The sequence below is a fragment of the Oncorhynchus kisutch genome, linkage group LG8 (genome assembly GCF_002021735.2).
Source record: "Oncorhynchus kisutch isolate 150728-3 linkage group LG8, Okis_V2, whole genome shotgun sequence".
In the NCBI taxonomy this organism is placed as follows: Eukaryota; Metazoa; Chordata; class Actinopteri; order Salmoniformes; family Salmonidae; genus Oncorhynchus; species Oncorhynchus kisutch.
The window spans coordinates 58,741,351-58,757,456 of NC_034181.2; the positions used below are offsets into that span (position 1 = coordinate 58,741,351).

The window sequence follows — 16,106 nt, forward strand, 5'->3', positions numbered from 1 at the left end:
GCGTTTAATGGGCTGACAGCCAACTGGCAGGCAGCCAGGCAGGCCACGCTCTCAGGTGCTCAGTTAGTAAGTCAGGGGGAGCTGACTGGGAGGAAGGCCACGTTCACCTGTCCAAATCCAACCCTGTTCTGTTTGCACAGAGCAGACACACTGTATGTGGAGCTCTTCATGTGTTCTATGGTAGTGCTGGTAGAGACTTAGCGAAGACAAGCTACAGCTGAGGTAAAATGTGGCTAATCATGCCTCAAGCTCATCTATCCACCAGCCGTCTTGTATGGAGCATTACCTCTGCCAGACAAGGTAAAATTCCTCAAAAGAGGGAGAAGTAACTATCACAGTAAGAATCCTCTCTGGGGTATGACCAGGAGTTGTTGAGTTCACCCAGTGCAAATCTAGGCTTGTTATGGTAGGAGAGAGTGGGGTAAAGTTGAGCCAAAGGGGTAAATTGAGCCATCCTTGTACACAAAATATATTAATCGACCAAATATTTCGACCAAACATAATTTCATAGAGTCACGGAAAAAGTGGTAAGCGTGATTTTCACCAAGTCAAATTCATTTAGTGTGTTAGATGTTTCAAGTAGATCTTTTTAAGACTGTTTTGTACACCAGTTGGTGTCTCTATAAGTGTGAATATGAGGTCCTAAACCTAGCATGAAAGTGCATCCTTGTAGCTGTGTGGGCTAATATTGTCAAAATGGGGTAAGTTGAGCCAATAGTCGAGCCAAGGGAAAGTTGAGCAAATGTTTCTATTTCCGTCACAGGCGTAGTAATGCAAGGCATTATCACTGGGATATGAGGTAACAACAGGGCCTAGCCTATGTTAATTTGTAGACGGCTTAACTTACCCTGTAGTTCTGCTAAGATAACACTTTTTTGGGACAATCTAGGTTTTCAAAACTGTCATTTTTACCTGAATTCTAATTATTTTCAGGGATACACAACATCCTGAAATATATGTAGATATATTTGTTCAAAATAATACTATATTTCCCGTGACAGAGTGATACCACTCTCCCCTAGTAGGCTATGCATTAAAATAGCCTAGAGTGAGATTCTAAATTAGCAGTGAACTCTTATGACCCCACCTGACCCCCTAGTATGGCTAACAGTACTGTACCTGGGGCTGGTGCAGGATCGCTCCCTGTACATAACCCCTCCCCCACAGGTCCTGGAACAGTCCGACCACTCAAACCATCCTGACCACTGACCGTTGACAGCTCTCGGACCGTGGTCACCATACTTCACACACTGGCCTCGCCGACACCACTGTTGAAAGAGGAGAGAGAGATTGAGAGAGAGAGAGATAGAGAGAGAGAATGAGAGAGGGATAAAGATAAATATAAAGAAAGAGAGAGAGAGAGAGAGAGAGAGAGAGAGAGAGATGAGGGGGAGGAAGAGGGCGGGATGGACAGAAAAAAAATTAAAATGTTGAGTTAGTATCGGTGGTAGGATCTTTGGCTTGCCCCAACGCTGAGGTTCCTGGTTTGGGTGAATGCCCAGCACCACACCTGGAGACCTAGGCCTATCTGAGCCAAACCACACACTCGCACACATCACCACCTTTCTCTCTCTCCCACTATCATCTTTCACTGCGGAAAAAGAATAGGAGCCTTGTGTTCTTAGGGGACATTTAACAATGCACAAAACGCTCCTGCAGGTGTGTGCATATGTGGATTTGTGAGGGAACCTGTCTTTTGTGCTGGTGCTTGTACCTTGGGCATTTGTGTACGCGTCCCTGTGTGTGTTTTTATGTCTATGTGTGTTAAAATGCGTGTTACATTGAGTGATACTGATAGATGGAAATCCCTGTCTCCTTCCATCCCTTTCACGATGGGCAACATTGCCATGGAAACAGATGGTACACTTACCAGGTCAGTCCCACAGCTGGTGCCCTCGGCGGCGGGCATGAACTTGGTCTCACACCGGTGACCTGTCCTGTGGCACCACAGTGACTTACAGATGTCCTGCCGAGTGACCAGACACACCAAACAGTGAGTCCAGCATCTGCCTCCCCTCATCAGAACAACACCACTACAACACCAACACCCCACTGCCATGGTTACAAGCAATAACCCCCCCCATTTCCAAAAAAACTGTCAAAACCAATCATTGTATTCCCTGAAACACGCTATTCATGTATCTTTTATTCCTTCCCACAATGCAGCGGTAAGTATGGAGAGATGAGGCATTGGGAGCCAGGCAGTGGACCTGTGCCACACTGGCGTGCCGCCCGATTGCATCTGGCAAACAGCTAGCGAGACTGGGGTTATGAGAGAGCTGGTCCCCCCGTGCTAATCTAGCTCTGCAGCAGACTGACTGGGCTAGTGTGCCACGGCCAGCCGTAAGGGCAGAGCACGCGGCTAATTAGCTCTCCTCTGCACCGTGCGAAACGACTGCAGAATCCCAACAGGGGGAAGAAACACAGGGAGGCAAACATCCCAAATCCTTGTTAATTAGGATGTGGAGTCACCTACGTCGAGGTTCAGGAGACGGGTTCAAACTTAGGGCTGGGGTTCAGGAGAACACAAAAGGTTGTATGGGGGCTATGCAATGGCTCAGCCTATACCATGAGCACTAATCCTACAGATGGACTGGTGTGGATGTTGATTTCCCACACACAACCTCCCTTTCTTGACCCGTTCCTTATTCATGCTGGATTTGCATGTCAATGCATGTCTTGTTGAATGTAGTATAGTGGAAGGTTAAAGAGGCCCATTCCCTTAGGGTTGTTGTGTTCAAGTCTGTTGGACCCGTTTTGAATACTGTAATTGGAGGTTAAATACGGCTGTTTTGAACATATAATGGTTTGTCCCACAAAGATCATGCAAATGAGATAATACTGGGTTAAACCCTACCTATGTTTCCCAGTAGCACACTTGTCAAACAGCTTCGTGAGACCCACTAACGAATGTGCCTTTCAGTGTCAGGTACCTTGACAAAGTCCAGGTTGCACAGTTTAGCCTTGGAGCCAAACTGCCACTTGCACTGTGTGTCAGCATCATAAAGCTGGCCTGGGAGCTTCTCTGGGTATTTATACTGCCCAATCTGCCTGGGCTCATCCACCAGACACGACGCTTGAGCTGTTCTGTGGAGTAAAACCAAGAAACACTGAACAGGACAGGGACCTATCATTAAAGACTAATAAACACAAACAGGTGCATGAGAACCACACTACATCATTACATGCATGGCAGCCATATCAGAGGTTAATTTATAAGGCTTACCCAAGGAAGCGGCTGAGGTATTGGCGACTGCAGGCAGACCAGGAGAAGACCCCGTTGTTTCCTGCCAGGGTTGGAGACATGATGTTTCCTTCTGCTTTCCGACAAGGATTCCCCTCACCATCATGGATCATCCCAAAACTGCCATAGAGACAGATCATTAAGAAGGAGAGAGAGAGAGAGAGAGAGACGGAGCGAGAGAGAGAGAGAGAGAGAGAGAGAGAAAGAAAAAGAGAAAGAGAAAGAGAGACTGTTAATGTCCAACCTCAGGTCAGAACTCAACTGGTCAGGTCGGAACTCTTACCCTAGTAACCTTAAAACATTTTAGTTTTATAAAACTCGTTAAGCTCCATGGAGTGTGATGGGTCACACGTTTCTAACATAGCCTCACGTTTTGGTTGAGAAACATATGTGTTATGAACAGGCATGTGTTGATACAGCATTAAAAACGCTTCGGTCTACCCTCCTACAGTACAGTACATAGCTGAGGTTCACTAGTCTGTAAAAGACGACGTCATCTATTTAGAAATGACATCTCCTCAATTTGTCAGTGATTAATGGTATTTGGCCTGGAAGTGGTTTTCATCTCAACAATGTGCAAATTCTGGGAATGATTCCTATTCATTTGACCAACGTGATTGAGCCATTGAAAATTACAGGAATTCTGACATGTTACCAGCTCGGCGTATCGAAGGAACAGCTTCTTTCCCGTTTGTGTTGAGAGAGTGCCAAGCAGACAAAGGGCTTTACCGTAATAATTCAAATCTCAAATCTCAAATATAAACAGCCTCTTATCTCGATGGAAACGTGTAAACACAAACCGAGCATACCCATCGCCTGTGGCACTTCATATGGTTTCACATGTGGTCATGGAGCAAATTAAGTGCTTTGCTAGCGCAATGCTATTGTTTCGGTCTGCATTTTTTGTTGCTTTAAATGGACTCATCCTTCTTTGATGTGGCACTGTAAGTTAAAGCCATCTATATAGTAACAAGTTCATCGCCTGTACTAGGTGTTCTCCTGTTCGCCTAAAATATATGGGGGTCTATTCTGCTCTATGTGAAGGTAAAGCTAATGGCTAGCGCTAATAGCGAGGGCATTGATGGACTTACTTGTGGCCTGATTCATGAGCGATGGTGAAAGCTAAGCCCAGTCCTGTGTCTTCATTAATCGTACAGCTCCGGTATTTACTACACATTCCACTTATAGGAGCAAAACCTGCAGAGATAAGCAGAGGAAGAGGGAGAAGGAGAGGAGGAGAGGTGTAAAGTTAAAGAGTGTTGTCGGGGAGATATCAGGCTCAAATATGTATTCATACAAAGCTACTATGTCTATCTACAAAAACCGCCAGACAACATAACTGTTCTGGGAGAAGGAAGGCCGTAGGCAGTGTTACAAGACACTGCCTTTTTTTTTTTACTATCGCCAACCTCAAAAATTCAAATCCTGCTTTTAGAGTGAGCCAAGACTGCTGTTACATGGCAATAAATGCCTTTACGGTTTAATTGGTCCACGGACAGCATGAACACTTTGTATAGTAGCATGAAGGCTGTGGGTTGTGTTACAAAGAGCATATTTAAATCAAGGCCTTGCTTGCTCCTCACACTGTACGTCCCAAAGTGCATACTTGTGGGTTAGGGCCATTGAGACAAATTAATTACAGTTGGTTGATGCTTCAGTTTTAACTGATCTGACAATGCTGCCAATCGTTCACACTATTGAAGAGAAGGATAGAACGGGATGGGTGTAAGATGTGTGTGGGTGTGTACATGTATGTGCGTGTTAGTGCGTGCGCTCATGTATGCATGGCGGGGACTGGAGGGGACTGTAAGTGTGTGTTTGTGAGTTTTGACAAGGTTGTATTTAGTGCCGGAGGGAGTCCAGGCAGAGCATGTAGGATCCCGCCCACCCTGGAAGTGACCCCATGACCTCTGGTGCTGTCTAATCCCCCAGCAGCACCATGACTAAGGGCTCTAATCTCCAACAGGGGCCCTGGCTGACCTGCTTCACCCCCCACCCCCACCATCCCCCCTGGGGTGAGACCTTACCCAGGGTGTCACATGGCTCATTCTTCCAAGAGCAGATGTCCAGGCCGGTGAGGAGCACAGCATGGTCGTGGCGCTTCCCGATCAGGCCCGACTGCCACTGGCAGAAACTGTTGAGAGACTGGTCAGCGTGGTGGTTGATGGACAGGCCGAGCTGGGGAGGAGACAGAGAGGAAATAGATCATAAAGGGAGACTGGAGAATTCATGACATTGTGGAGGCTGGTGATTTTATTGTCATGCACTCAGATCAATGTAACTCACTGGATCTTGCTCTAGAAGAAGCAGGCTGACCACCACAATGTTGATATCAGTTCCGATGGTGCCGTCTTTGAAAAGGCTGGAAACCTAAAACATAACATTTTGGTTCAAATTAATCGTTGCTTAACATTTTGTGTGAAATAAATACATAAATCATGACATTCATTGTTGGTCAAGGATTAGGCCAGGGTTTTTCTTTAGGATAAAACCTACTTCGGGATATGTTACATGACTGATGACTGACTGACTGTTGTCCCTCCCCTGCTCACCATGTTCATAACAGTGAGGACGTAGGTGGTGACGTTCTCTCTGCCGTGTTTCTCCAGCATCTTCCTGTCTGCCACCACCAGCGTTTCCACATTCAGGCCCCCCAACTTGTTAGATGTGATGGGTGATCGCTTCGCCCTGCCTGGGAGCTCAAACTCATCAGGCATGACGAGACGATCCTCAGCAGGGGGCTTGGGAGTGTCTGCAGAGATATGGTAGAGGGATAGAGGGCAGGTAGGGAGGGATAGAGATATGAAGAGAGAGAAAGAGGAGACAGGGGGAAAAATGCTTTGAAAAGGATCTCAAATGACAGCTCCTCCTTTTTCCTGGACCTTTCCCTGATAAGACCACGGGGCCGGCAGAGAGTTGAAAGAGTAGGAAATATTCAAAGTCTTTCACTTCTCAAGCTGCTTGCATGTATTCATTTCAATAAAGGCCAGCTACTTTATACCATACACTATCTGAGCGCTTTTTCTTTCTAAGTACATTATACACATTACATCATAAACAATCAGTAGTGGGACATTTTGACCTTTATTTTATATTTGTTATTGCACTGTTATCGTTCTGTTTCTGTGATAAAACCACAATGCATGTCTCTCTACCAACTCTACTATCACTGTCCTGTGCAAACAGTCCCACAGTGACTGTAATGTGTGTTTCTCATGCGAGCCAATCAAAGGCAGTCATAATAATAAGGACGTTCCCTTACATACATTGCTTGCGGCGTCCACAGAAGTGTTGTCTCTGCAGCTTCCCGTGCTGGTCGTCATGGTGATGCTGATGATGGTGCTGCAGATATGGGTTGTCAGGTTGCGAGCTGTGGATTGATCCCTGGCCACCATGGACTTTGTGTTCAGCCGATCGTTTGTAGACCACGTGTGGGTGGTGTCCACTCGGGGAGCTGTAGTTGTGCTCTGCAGCTAGGTGCTGTGGCAAGGGGGCGATGAAGTACTCCTCATCAGACATCCGGATCAGACCTGACTGGAGAGCACAGATACCCCTGGGCATTAGATGTATTCATCAACATTAAACATTCATTATGGGGGATGAAGGTGAGAGTCGGGTCAGTAATAAGTCATGTAGATTGGCATGTGTTAAGGAATGGCGTAAGTAAGAGGTCTGTCAGCAGTTCTTGGATAAGGCCTGAAGGGACATAAAAATAGCGAGGAGTCATCTCAAACCAGACACAGACACAAGAAACCCTGGGACAAGGTGCTGTCTCCGTAGGTGTTTCCTTAGGTCAAGCTCCCACAGGGATGTGACTTACTGTCTGTCAGGATGATAGAACAGGGTATCAGAGGTATTCTGGGGCAGCTGCTCCTCAACACAGGATTCCTAACCCAGAAGGGTAGTGGGTTCAGAGACCATCTAGCACCAACTTTTACACTGTATCGGGGTTGCCATGAATTTGACAGTAACTTACAGGCAGTTCAGTGGCAAGTAAAATGATGTATTTCATATTGCAGTACACCAACTGTAATATAAATATGGTATCAAAGCAAGTACTGTGTAATGACACACAGTACAATGCTGCAGAATTTACTGTATTATACTGTACAAAAGTCAATGCTACCGTAATCAGAATGAATGAATGGATAAATTAAATTAATTGAGGGGAGGGGTTTGTATTTCAATGTAAAAATATGTATTTATGCATATTTGGTGTTTTATATCACTTGCCTTTCTAGAGGCCTCAATAACGGCTTTCAAACTGGCAACTACAGGACAAAACAGACCAAACGGACATGGCAAAACACTCAACAATTTAAGGTTCAAGACTTGCTGCCACTGCAATCTGTCCCCTATACATTTTAAATTGATGGGGTACTATAACCACATTGGAGTTAAATTTGTACAATATTCTCACTCATGGATGCAACAAATATAGCCTCTTACAAGGCATGCCTCAAAATATGTTAATGAGCCATTAACAACAATTCTATGCACCCCAAAAGGTTTTTGGCGTTCCAAAAGATACGGTACCCAAAAGTGAAAACATGAAGCAGATGAAACTTTTTGGTCCTTTAAACACCTGCTGTAAGTAAAATATTGTGTGCTATAGCTTGGAAAGTAAATACAATGACAACATAATGTTTGTTTCCAACATTTGGGCTGTTTTCCTAAAGAAATTAAATCCGCTTCGTGTTTTGTTTCCTTGCCACGATACTAACTAGTATTGCGATACTTGTATCGTCCCGGCCCTTGTATTGTAACGCCTGTCGTCAGAAGGAGTGGACCAAAGCGCAGCGTGAAAAGTGTTCATTATCAAAAAACACTTGAAGAAAGTAACAAGAAGAAATTAACAAAAACGAAAGCTAACAGTTCTGTCAGGTAACAGAGACTAAACAGAAAATAACTACCCACAAAACACAGGTGGGGAAAAAGGCTACCTAAGTATGATTCCCAAACAGAGACAACAATAGACAGCTGCCTCTGATTGGGAACCGCACTCGGCCAAAAACAAAGAAATAGGAAACATAGAATGCCCACCCTAATCACACCCTGACCTAACCAAATAGAGAAATAAAACTGCTCTCTAAGGTCAGGGCATGACAAGTATTCTAGGAACAGTACCATTCTAAATACAGCAATTCTTTCCTCGTCCACAACATTTTCCCACCATAATTTGAAGCACCATAATTTGAAGTAAGTAAAATGTTTGAATATTTTACAGTTGTTAATAACCCACAATACTGTATAAATTACAGTTTTCAGTTACAGCGTAGTTTACCTCTCAAACACGGCCATAGAAAAACTCCTGTGCACAACCTAAGTACTGCTAGTTGCCATGGATACAGCTGTCAGATCCAGTGTAAAAAATATTAAGTAGCATGATGCAAGACAGCTTTATAGATGATAGTGAGAGTGATAGTGAGAGCAGTCAGAGTGTAACTGGTAAAAGGTTGTTAGAGAAGTTCCTGACTAGTAGTGTCTAAAAATGTTTGCAGGTCAACAGAAACAACAACCCAAAGTGAAAAAGTTCCTTTTGAACAGACCTCTGACAGAAACTGTTCTTTAATTAATCAGCTCTTCATTTAAAGGATTCCAATACACTCCAAAGAAAGCAATATAGTGTTGAGACAACCTTTCGGGGTCTGCCTGTAAAAACTCATTAAGGCGGGAGGCCATTACTCTTCAAGCATCAGCATGGTCCTGTTGACGGAGCTAGAACTGGAGGGGACTGAATCAATTTGATTAGCGAAAAGAGCCGAACACAGCGGCATTCACTTTCCCTTTACATGTTAGAGGAGGGCCACGATGTATGAGATAGCCTCTCTATGGAACCCTGTTAGCAAGCCAACAACTGATTGAAAAGATCCAATATTGTCTCTTTGTCATCCTTCGAGGCAGATAGCTAGGCTTTTCTTCAACACCCTTCGTTCCCTGTGGTGTGTGTGCGTGTGCGTGCGCACATATGTGTGTGTGTGTGTGTGTGTGTGTGTGTGTGTGTGTGTGTGTGTGTGTGTGTGTGTGTGTGTGTGTGTGTGTGTGTGTGTGTGTGTGTGTGTGTGTGTGTGTGTGTGTGTGTGTGTGTGTGTAGCTTGATGATTGCATGGAGCAATAGGTCGGGGAGAATGGGGTTTAGGTTCAACTCAAAAGTGACAATATCCTTTCATAAATTAGGCAAAGGTCAATCAAGAACAGAACATAAGGCACCAAGCTACTGTAACACCTCTGGAAATGTATTTGACTTACTCACTAGTCAGGTTTCTGTCTATGGGCCATGTGCAACTGCTTCAGTCCTACATTTGGAAATCCATAGCAATATGATCAATCTTTGAAAGGATGACATATAGATACAGAACAATTAATAAAACATTTATAATACATCAACTGTAGATTCCTTGTTTATACCATCACACTATATGGAGGTGTAAAATATTATTTCAAACATCACCACAGGCTGACAGTTTAATTTAGACTGAAAATAAATATAAACGCAACATACAACAATTTAAACGATTTTACTGTTCCCGTTCATATTGTCACACCCTGATCTGTTTCACCTGTCTTTGTGCTTGTCTCCACCGCCCTCCAGGCGTCGCCCATCTTCCTAATTCTCCCCAGTGTATCTATACCTGGATCGATGGGAGGCTTCGAGGAAGAAGGAGGGAGAGGGAATCTGTGCCCTGTCGCCCTCGTTCGACCTTGATTCCCACCTTGCCTCCGAAGAATCCCGGAGACCCCGAAGTCTACATGAACCCGAAGTCACCCGAGTTCTCTCTGGAATTACCGAGGGCTGCAGAGGACTCCTTCGGAGTCCAGGCACCTGGGCAGGGCTAGATTGACTCTGGCTGAGCGCTTATGCCGACTCCACACCCAGAGTTGTCTATATTGTGGAGCTACGGGACCTTTCGTAGCTACCTGCACATTAAAAACCCAGGCTCATCAAGAAGGGGCATGTACTCTGGTGGACCATATGGATAACTTTTCCTCTCCCCTTACTCGCACCCCTTTCCATGCCATCCTGCTGTGGGGGAATCAGTCGAAATCTCTTCGGGTACTCATCGACTCTGGGGCCGATGAGTGTTTTTTGGACGCTAACCTGGCATCCAAGCTGGGCATCCCCACACATCCCCTCTCCATTCCTATGGATGTTAGAATGCTGGATGTGCGCTCTATAGGCCGGGTCACTCACAATACCACTCCCATCAACCAGGGAACCACAGCGAGGCAATCCAATTTATGCTGATTAAGTCTACTCAGGTATTGGGATTCTCTTGGCTCCAAAGACATAATCCCATCATAGACTGAACTGTTGGGCGCCACGGCCTTTGTCTGAAGTCAGCGCAGCCTTCCCAGGGACGTCTTCCTGTGGGCTCGGTAGTTGCCCCAGACCTCTCCGCCATTCTCAAGTATCCCAGGACCAGGACCTCTGGGAGGTTTTCAGTAAGGCCCGGGCCATTTCACTTGCTCCGGCACTGACCCTACAGCTCTTTTTTTGTGGAGAAGGGCAAAACCCTGCGCCCATGCATCGACTACCAGGGCCTCAATGACATCACGGTGAAGGATTGTTACCCGCTACCACTCATCGCCTCGGCCAACTGCCTTCTCTGTGTCCAACAGCCAGTTGGAGCGAGCCAATCAAGAACTGGAGATGACTCTTCACTGCATTGTCTCCGCCAAACCCAACCACCTGGAGCCAGCAACTCGTGTGGGTTGAATACGCCCTCCACACCCTCCACTGCTCTGCCACTCATTACATGTATTAACTGCACCTGTTTGAACTTGTTACCTGTATAAAAGACACCTGTCCACACACTCAATCAAACAGACTCCAACCTCTCCACAATGGCCAATACCAGGGGAGGATGGATGGGGCCATGTATCGCAAGATCTTGGCCAACAACCTCCTTCCCTCAGTAAGAGCATTGAAGATGGGTCGTGGCTGGGTCTTCCAGCATGACAACGACCCGAAACACACAGCCAGGGCAACTAAGGAGTGGCTCCGTAAGAAGCATCTCAAGGTCCTGGAGTGGCCTAGCCAGTCTCCAGACCTGAACCCAATAGAAAATTTTTGGAGGAAGCTGAAAGTCCGTATTGCCCAGCGACAGCCCCGAAACCTGAAGGATCTGGAGAAGGTCTGTATGGAGGAGTGGGCCAAAATCCCTGCTACAGTGTGTGCAAACCTGGTCAAGAACTACAGGAAACGTATGATCTCTGTTAATGCCAAATCTGTACCAAATATAAAGTTTTGCTTTTCTGATGTATCAAATACTTATGTCATGCAATAAAATGCAAATTAAATAAAACATTTGATTTTCTGGATTTTTGTTTTAGATTCCGTCTCTCACAGTTGAAGTGTACCTATGATAAAAAATTACAGACCTCTATATGCTTTGGATGTAGGAAAACCTGCAAAATCGGCAGTGTATCAAATACTTGTTCTCCCCACTGTATATTTTATAATTAAAATACCTTTAGATCATTAGCCCCTCGGCTGTTCATCTTCTGTTTCCCCGTACCCTCCGTATTCATCCCACCTTTCATGTGTCTAGGATTAAACCTATGTCTCACAGCCCTTTGTCTCCTGTTCCCAGGCCCACCCCTCTCCCCCAAAGAGATATGCATATTATTAGTATATAGTATATATTAGATTTTATATATATATATATATATATATATATATATATATATTAGATTTGGATAGAAAACCCTCTGAAGTTTCTAAAACTGTTTGAATCATGTCTGTGAGTATAACAGAACTTATTTAGCAGGCGAAACCCCGAAGACAAACAGGTCGTTCTTGCAGTTCCTACCGCTTCCACTGGATGTTAACAGTCTTTAGAAATTGGTTACGGTTTTTCCTTTGTGTAATGAAGAAGTAGCCCTGTTCAGAACGAGGGTCACTTCAAGTGTACTGTTAGATAGAGGGGCGTGACCAGAAAGCTAGCTACAGTTTGTTTTGATCTGTATTGAACACAGATCATCCCGTCTACAATTTTATTGATTATTTACGTTAAAAAATAACTAAAGTTGGGCCTCCCGGGTGGCGCAGTGGTCTAGCTGTGCCACCAGAGACTCAATTGGCCTAGCATCGTCCGGGTTAGGGAGAGTTTGGCCGGTAGGGATATCCTTGTCTCATCGCGCACCAGCGACTCCTGTGGTGGGCCGGGCGCAGTGCACGCTAACCAGGTCGCCACATTGGTAAGGCTGGATTCCAGGTTGGATGCGCGCTGTGTTAAGAAGCAGTGCGGCTTGCTGGGTTGTGTTTCGTAGGACGCATGGCTTTCAACCACGAAATTGGGGAGAAAAGGGGTCAAATTCAACAACAACAAAAATTACCTAAAGTTGTATTCCAAAAGTAGTTTGAAATGTTTTGGCAAAGTACTCACGTACTCACGTTGCGCAAGTTGGAACCGGTATTTTTCTGGATCAAACGCGCCAAATAAATGGACATTTTGGATATATATTGACGGAATTAATCGAACAAACGGACTATTTGTGATGTTTATGGGACATATTGGAGTGCCAACAAAAGAAGCTCGTCAAAGGTAAGACATGATTTATATTTTTATTTCTACGTTTTGTGTCGCGCCTGCAGGGTTGAAATATGCTTTCTCTCTTTGTTTACAGAGGTGCTATCCTCAGATAATAGCATCGTTTGCTAAAAGCCTTTTTGAAATCTGACATGTTGGCTGGATTCACAATAAGTGTAGCTTTAATTTGGTATCTTACATGTGTGATTTCATGAAAGTTTGAATTTTATAGTAATTTATTTGAATTTGGCGCTCTGCATTGTCACTGGCTTTTGGCCAGGTGGGCGTCCCACATATCCCAGAGAGGTTTTAACAAACTTGCGCACAACATTTGAGAGAAATAAGTTTTTTGTGCATATATGAACATTTCTGGGAACTTTCATTTCAGCTCATGAAACATGGGACCAACACTTCACGTTGCGTTTATGTTTTTGTCCAGTGTAGTTTTGAATGAGTTCAAGTTGTGCAATTTGCAACAGCACTTCAGTTAAAGGTTTGCAATATAAGACAAGAACACAGATAACATTAATCTGGCAGCCACGACCGCATCCAAGACGTTCTAGAAGAGTTTGCTGTGCTGTGCTAGCTGAGCGTGCATTTATCGCAGTCCGTGAAATGTGTCGTGTTGCTGTAGAATGAAGAGGCTTGTGGGTTTGGTTTATTCCGCCTGGCAGAGCGACCAGACAGACAGGCTGATAAACACCCTGGCCTCTGACAGGCAATCAGTTCACTACTGTGGATGTTCATGTCAGCAGGGAAAGAGAGCGTTAGACAGCGCTGGTGAGCAGGATGTATCCACCTGGCCTCATCCACTGTGAGTTACAAACAGAGGAATAATGGTAAAATGGACTCTGTAAGCATTGGCAGACTAGGGGGAAAAAATATGTATTTTCTTTTGGTCAGCACTACTATATTATTATGTATTGCCTAGTCATTCGTTTATGTGATGATGTGATTTCATGAGACAGAGAAAGAACCGAGTGAAGAGAGGTGAATGAAGAAAAATGAATTCCTTTTTCTTTGGTTTCCCCAAGCCTGTCCTTTCTCTCATTCGATGACCAAGCAGTTAATTCCACTCTCTGACCATGTCCGAGATCGTTGACTAGAGTGCTGAACCTCACACATTCCGTCTGGCCATGGAATACCATTTAATCTCACCCCCTACTCCCCAAATCCAGCTCAAATAGCTGTGCATTGTCATCCACACCCCCCAAACCCCTCACACCCCATGACCCCTGTCCATTCTCTATGTGTGACACCCACCTCCCCCTTCACCCTCCTGATCCACATTTCCCCAGACTAGCAGGTGGCAAAGTAAACATATGCGCACAAAGGGGGAGCCATGCAGAAGCTCTTGTTGTGAAAACAGTGGCGGGCCATGGCAGACTGCCACCATGCACAGGCATCCGCTCCCAGACTCCCACCTCCTGGGACAGGACAGGGGGACAACGGGGGCACTCTGGGGAGGCCAAGTCCACCATAATCCCATCCATCTCTCTTCCCCCAGGACCTGACAGAACCACCAAACCACCTCGTATCGCTCATTCCTCCCCCGATGAGGATCAAAAGGCCCTGTGTGTGACCCAGGGGCTCTTGTCAAACTTGGTTCTGTTTCTCCCATGATAGTAATGGGCAGTAATGGCTTCGGGCGTCCGTCGATGTCTGTCAGCCTCGTTCTCTGTGTTGCTCCAGTGCTTTGTTGAGTGATTTCCCTTTCCGACTGATGGGTTTCAATCAAAGGGGGTTTACACTAAATGCAGTGACGTCTATTTTGGCCTAGCCACCGGGTACCTTGTGTGCCTTGCCTTCCTGTGTCACATTTTCCTCCTTGTTCTCTAACGTGACTTCGGCAGAGCCTTAGAAAACTGTGTCCAGACAGAGAGAGAATAACCGTACGGGATGTCTTCAGCACAGCTGGGCAGCCAGAACAGCCAGGACCCCTCCCTGTGAACCAGCCTTAGCTAGCCCACGACACAGGCCATAATTTAGGAGTAGACAGTGTGAGGACAGAGAGCAAGGAGACACTGACAAACATGGTGAGGATACACAATGCTATACTGGATTTAGAAGCCATTCCACTGGCTTAATAGCCACAAGACTTGAGTGCAACCCTCACTGTCATTTCATTACACTTTTCCACTGCACTGTAAAGATCTGGTAGCCGGGTCAGTCTGGTGCCTGCTCCAGCCCTTTGAACTGACGAGTTTAGGGATCTCACCAACTAACTCACAGCACACTGTCAAGCAATATAGGCCCATGCATGGATATATGGATGCTATTTGTATAAATCTCGGCTATGCGTTACATCAATAAAGATATTATATTTTCTGCTTTTTTTTGCAGTGGTGATAGTAGTAGTAGTTCATCCCAGATGAGCCCATTTTTAACATTTGCATATGTTTTGTACAGCTACCCTGGACTAAGCTTGTGACATTAACAAATCTGTCAGCGACAGAATCACTCACACAGACTGAAACTGTAAAAGAGACAAAGATGGAGGAGACAAATAACCTCTTCCAGGTTCTAACCTCTATCTGTGTACAGTCTGTTAGCAGATTAGCCTGGAATCTCGCTAGCCACTTCCTGTTGTAATGTGCCTCCCCCCCTTTAACCCACAACAAAGTTAACCAACACCCTGGAGCAAATCCACTGTTAGCTAGCTAGCGCTTCCCATTGTCTGCCAACCCCACTCACCACCTCACACTCAATTATCACACATGTATTCCATTTGTCTCAGAAACATACCACACTTTACTATAAAATATCTAATAACATCTTCCAGCAGTTAGCAGTATGCTTGATAATGGGAGGAAATTGATTCCATCTGTCGAGATGTGGTGCGTCTCTCTTCTTGTTCTGCCTGAAATGCATGTGAGAGTCCTGCGAAGACTAGCAGAACTGTAAAATGAAATGTAAAAGTACAACACTAAAGGGACAACATGCAAAGAAAACATAAACATACTTGTAGCCATAAAATATCAGTCATATCAGATACTAATACCTCAATGTACTGTATTTTTTCGGGCAAAACATTTAATACATGTTTTGTTATGTATAGTGCTGTGAAATGGATGTTATTCACGATAACATATATCATCTGAAAAGTACTTGAGATGTATTGAATTTCACAGGGAGTAGAGAGACACCAGGTCCTCAGACTTCAGGGAAAGGTGGCATATTGATGTGGCAGACCTCTAGTGATCTCCTTAAATGTACACTTGTAAGAGTTACACAGATTAGAGGGAGATGTCCTCTGTTCAACCCCAGTCTATTTCTCCTCAGACCTGCAGACATCAGACGACCCCCCCACACACACATGGTTACTCTGA

The 16,106-nt window shown here is 45.0% G+C and overlaps 1 protein-coding gene across 1 annotated transcript in view; it reads right to left on the reverse strand.

The window, feature by feature from the left end:
- LOC109895290 (A disintegrin and metalloproteinase with thrombospondin motifs 18-like) overlaps window positions 1–16,106 on the reverse strand; it is a gene marked incomplete at its 5' end in the record, with an annotated part of 49,826 nt that overhangs the window by 25,190 nt on the left and 8,530 nt on the right. Inside the window, 9 exons of the mRNA XM_031829445.1 lie at window positions 1,120–1,268; window positions 1,871–1,966; window positions 2,934–3,087; window positions 3,227–3,364; window positions 4,336–4,441; window positions 5,272–5,422; window positions 5,531–5,614; window positions 5,797–5,996; window positions 6,511–6,778. Coding sequence (XP_031685305.1) covers window positions 1,120–1,268; window positions 1,871–1,966; window positions 2,934–3,087; window positions 3,227–3,364; window positions 4,336–4,441; window positions 5,272–5,422; window positions 5,531–5,614; window positions 5,797–5,996; window positions 6,511–6,778 — 1,346 coding nt within the window. The remainder of the gene's footprint in view (window positions 1–1,119; window positions 1,269–1,870; window positions 1,967–2,933; window positions 3,088–3,226; window positions 3,365–4,335; window positions 4,442–5,271; window positions 5,423–5,530; window positions 5,615–5,796; window positions 5,997–6,510; window positions 6,779–16,106) is intronic.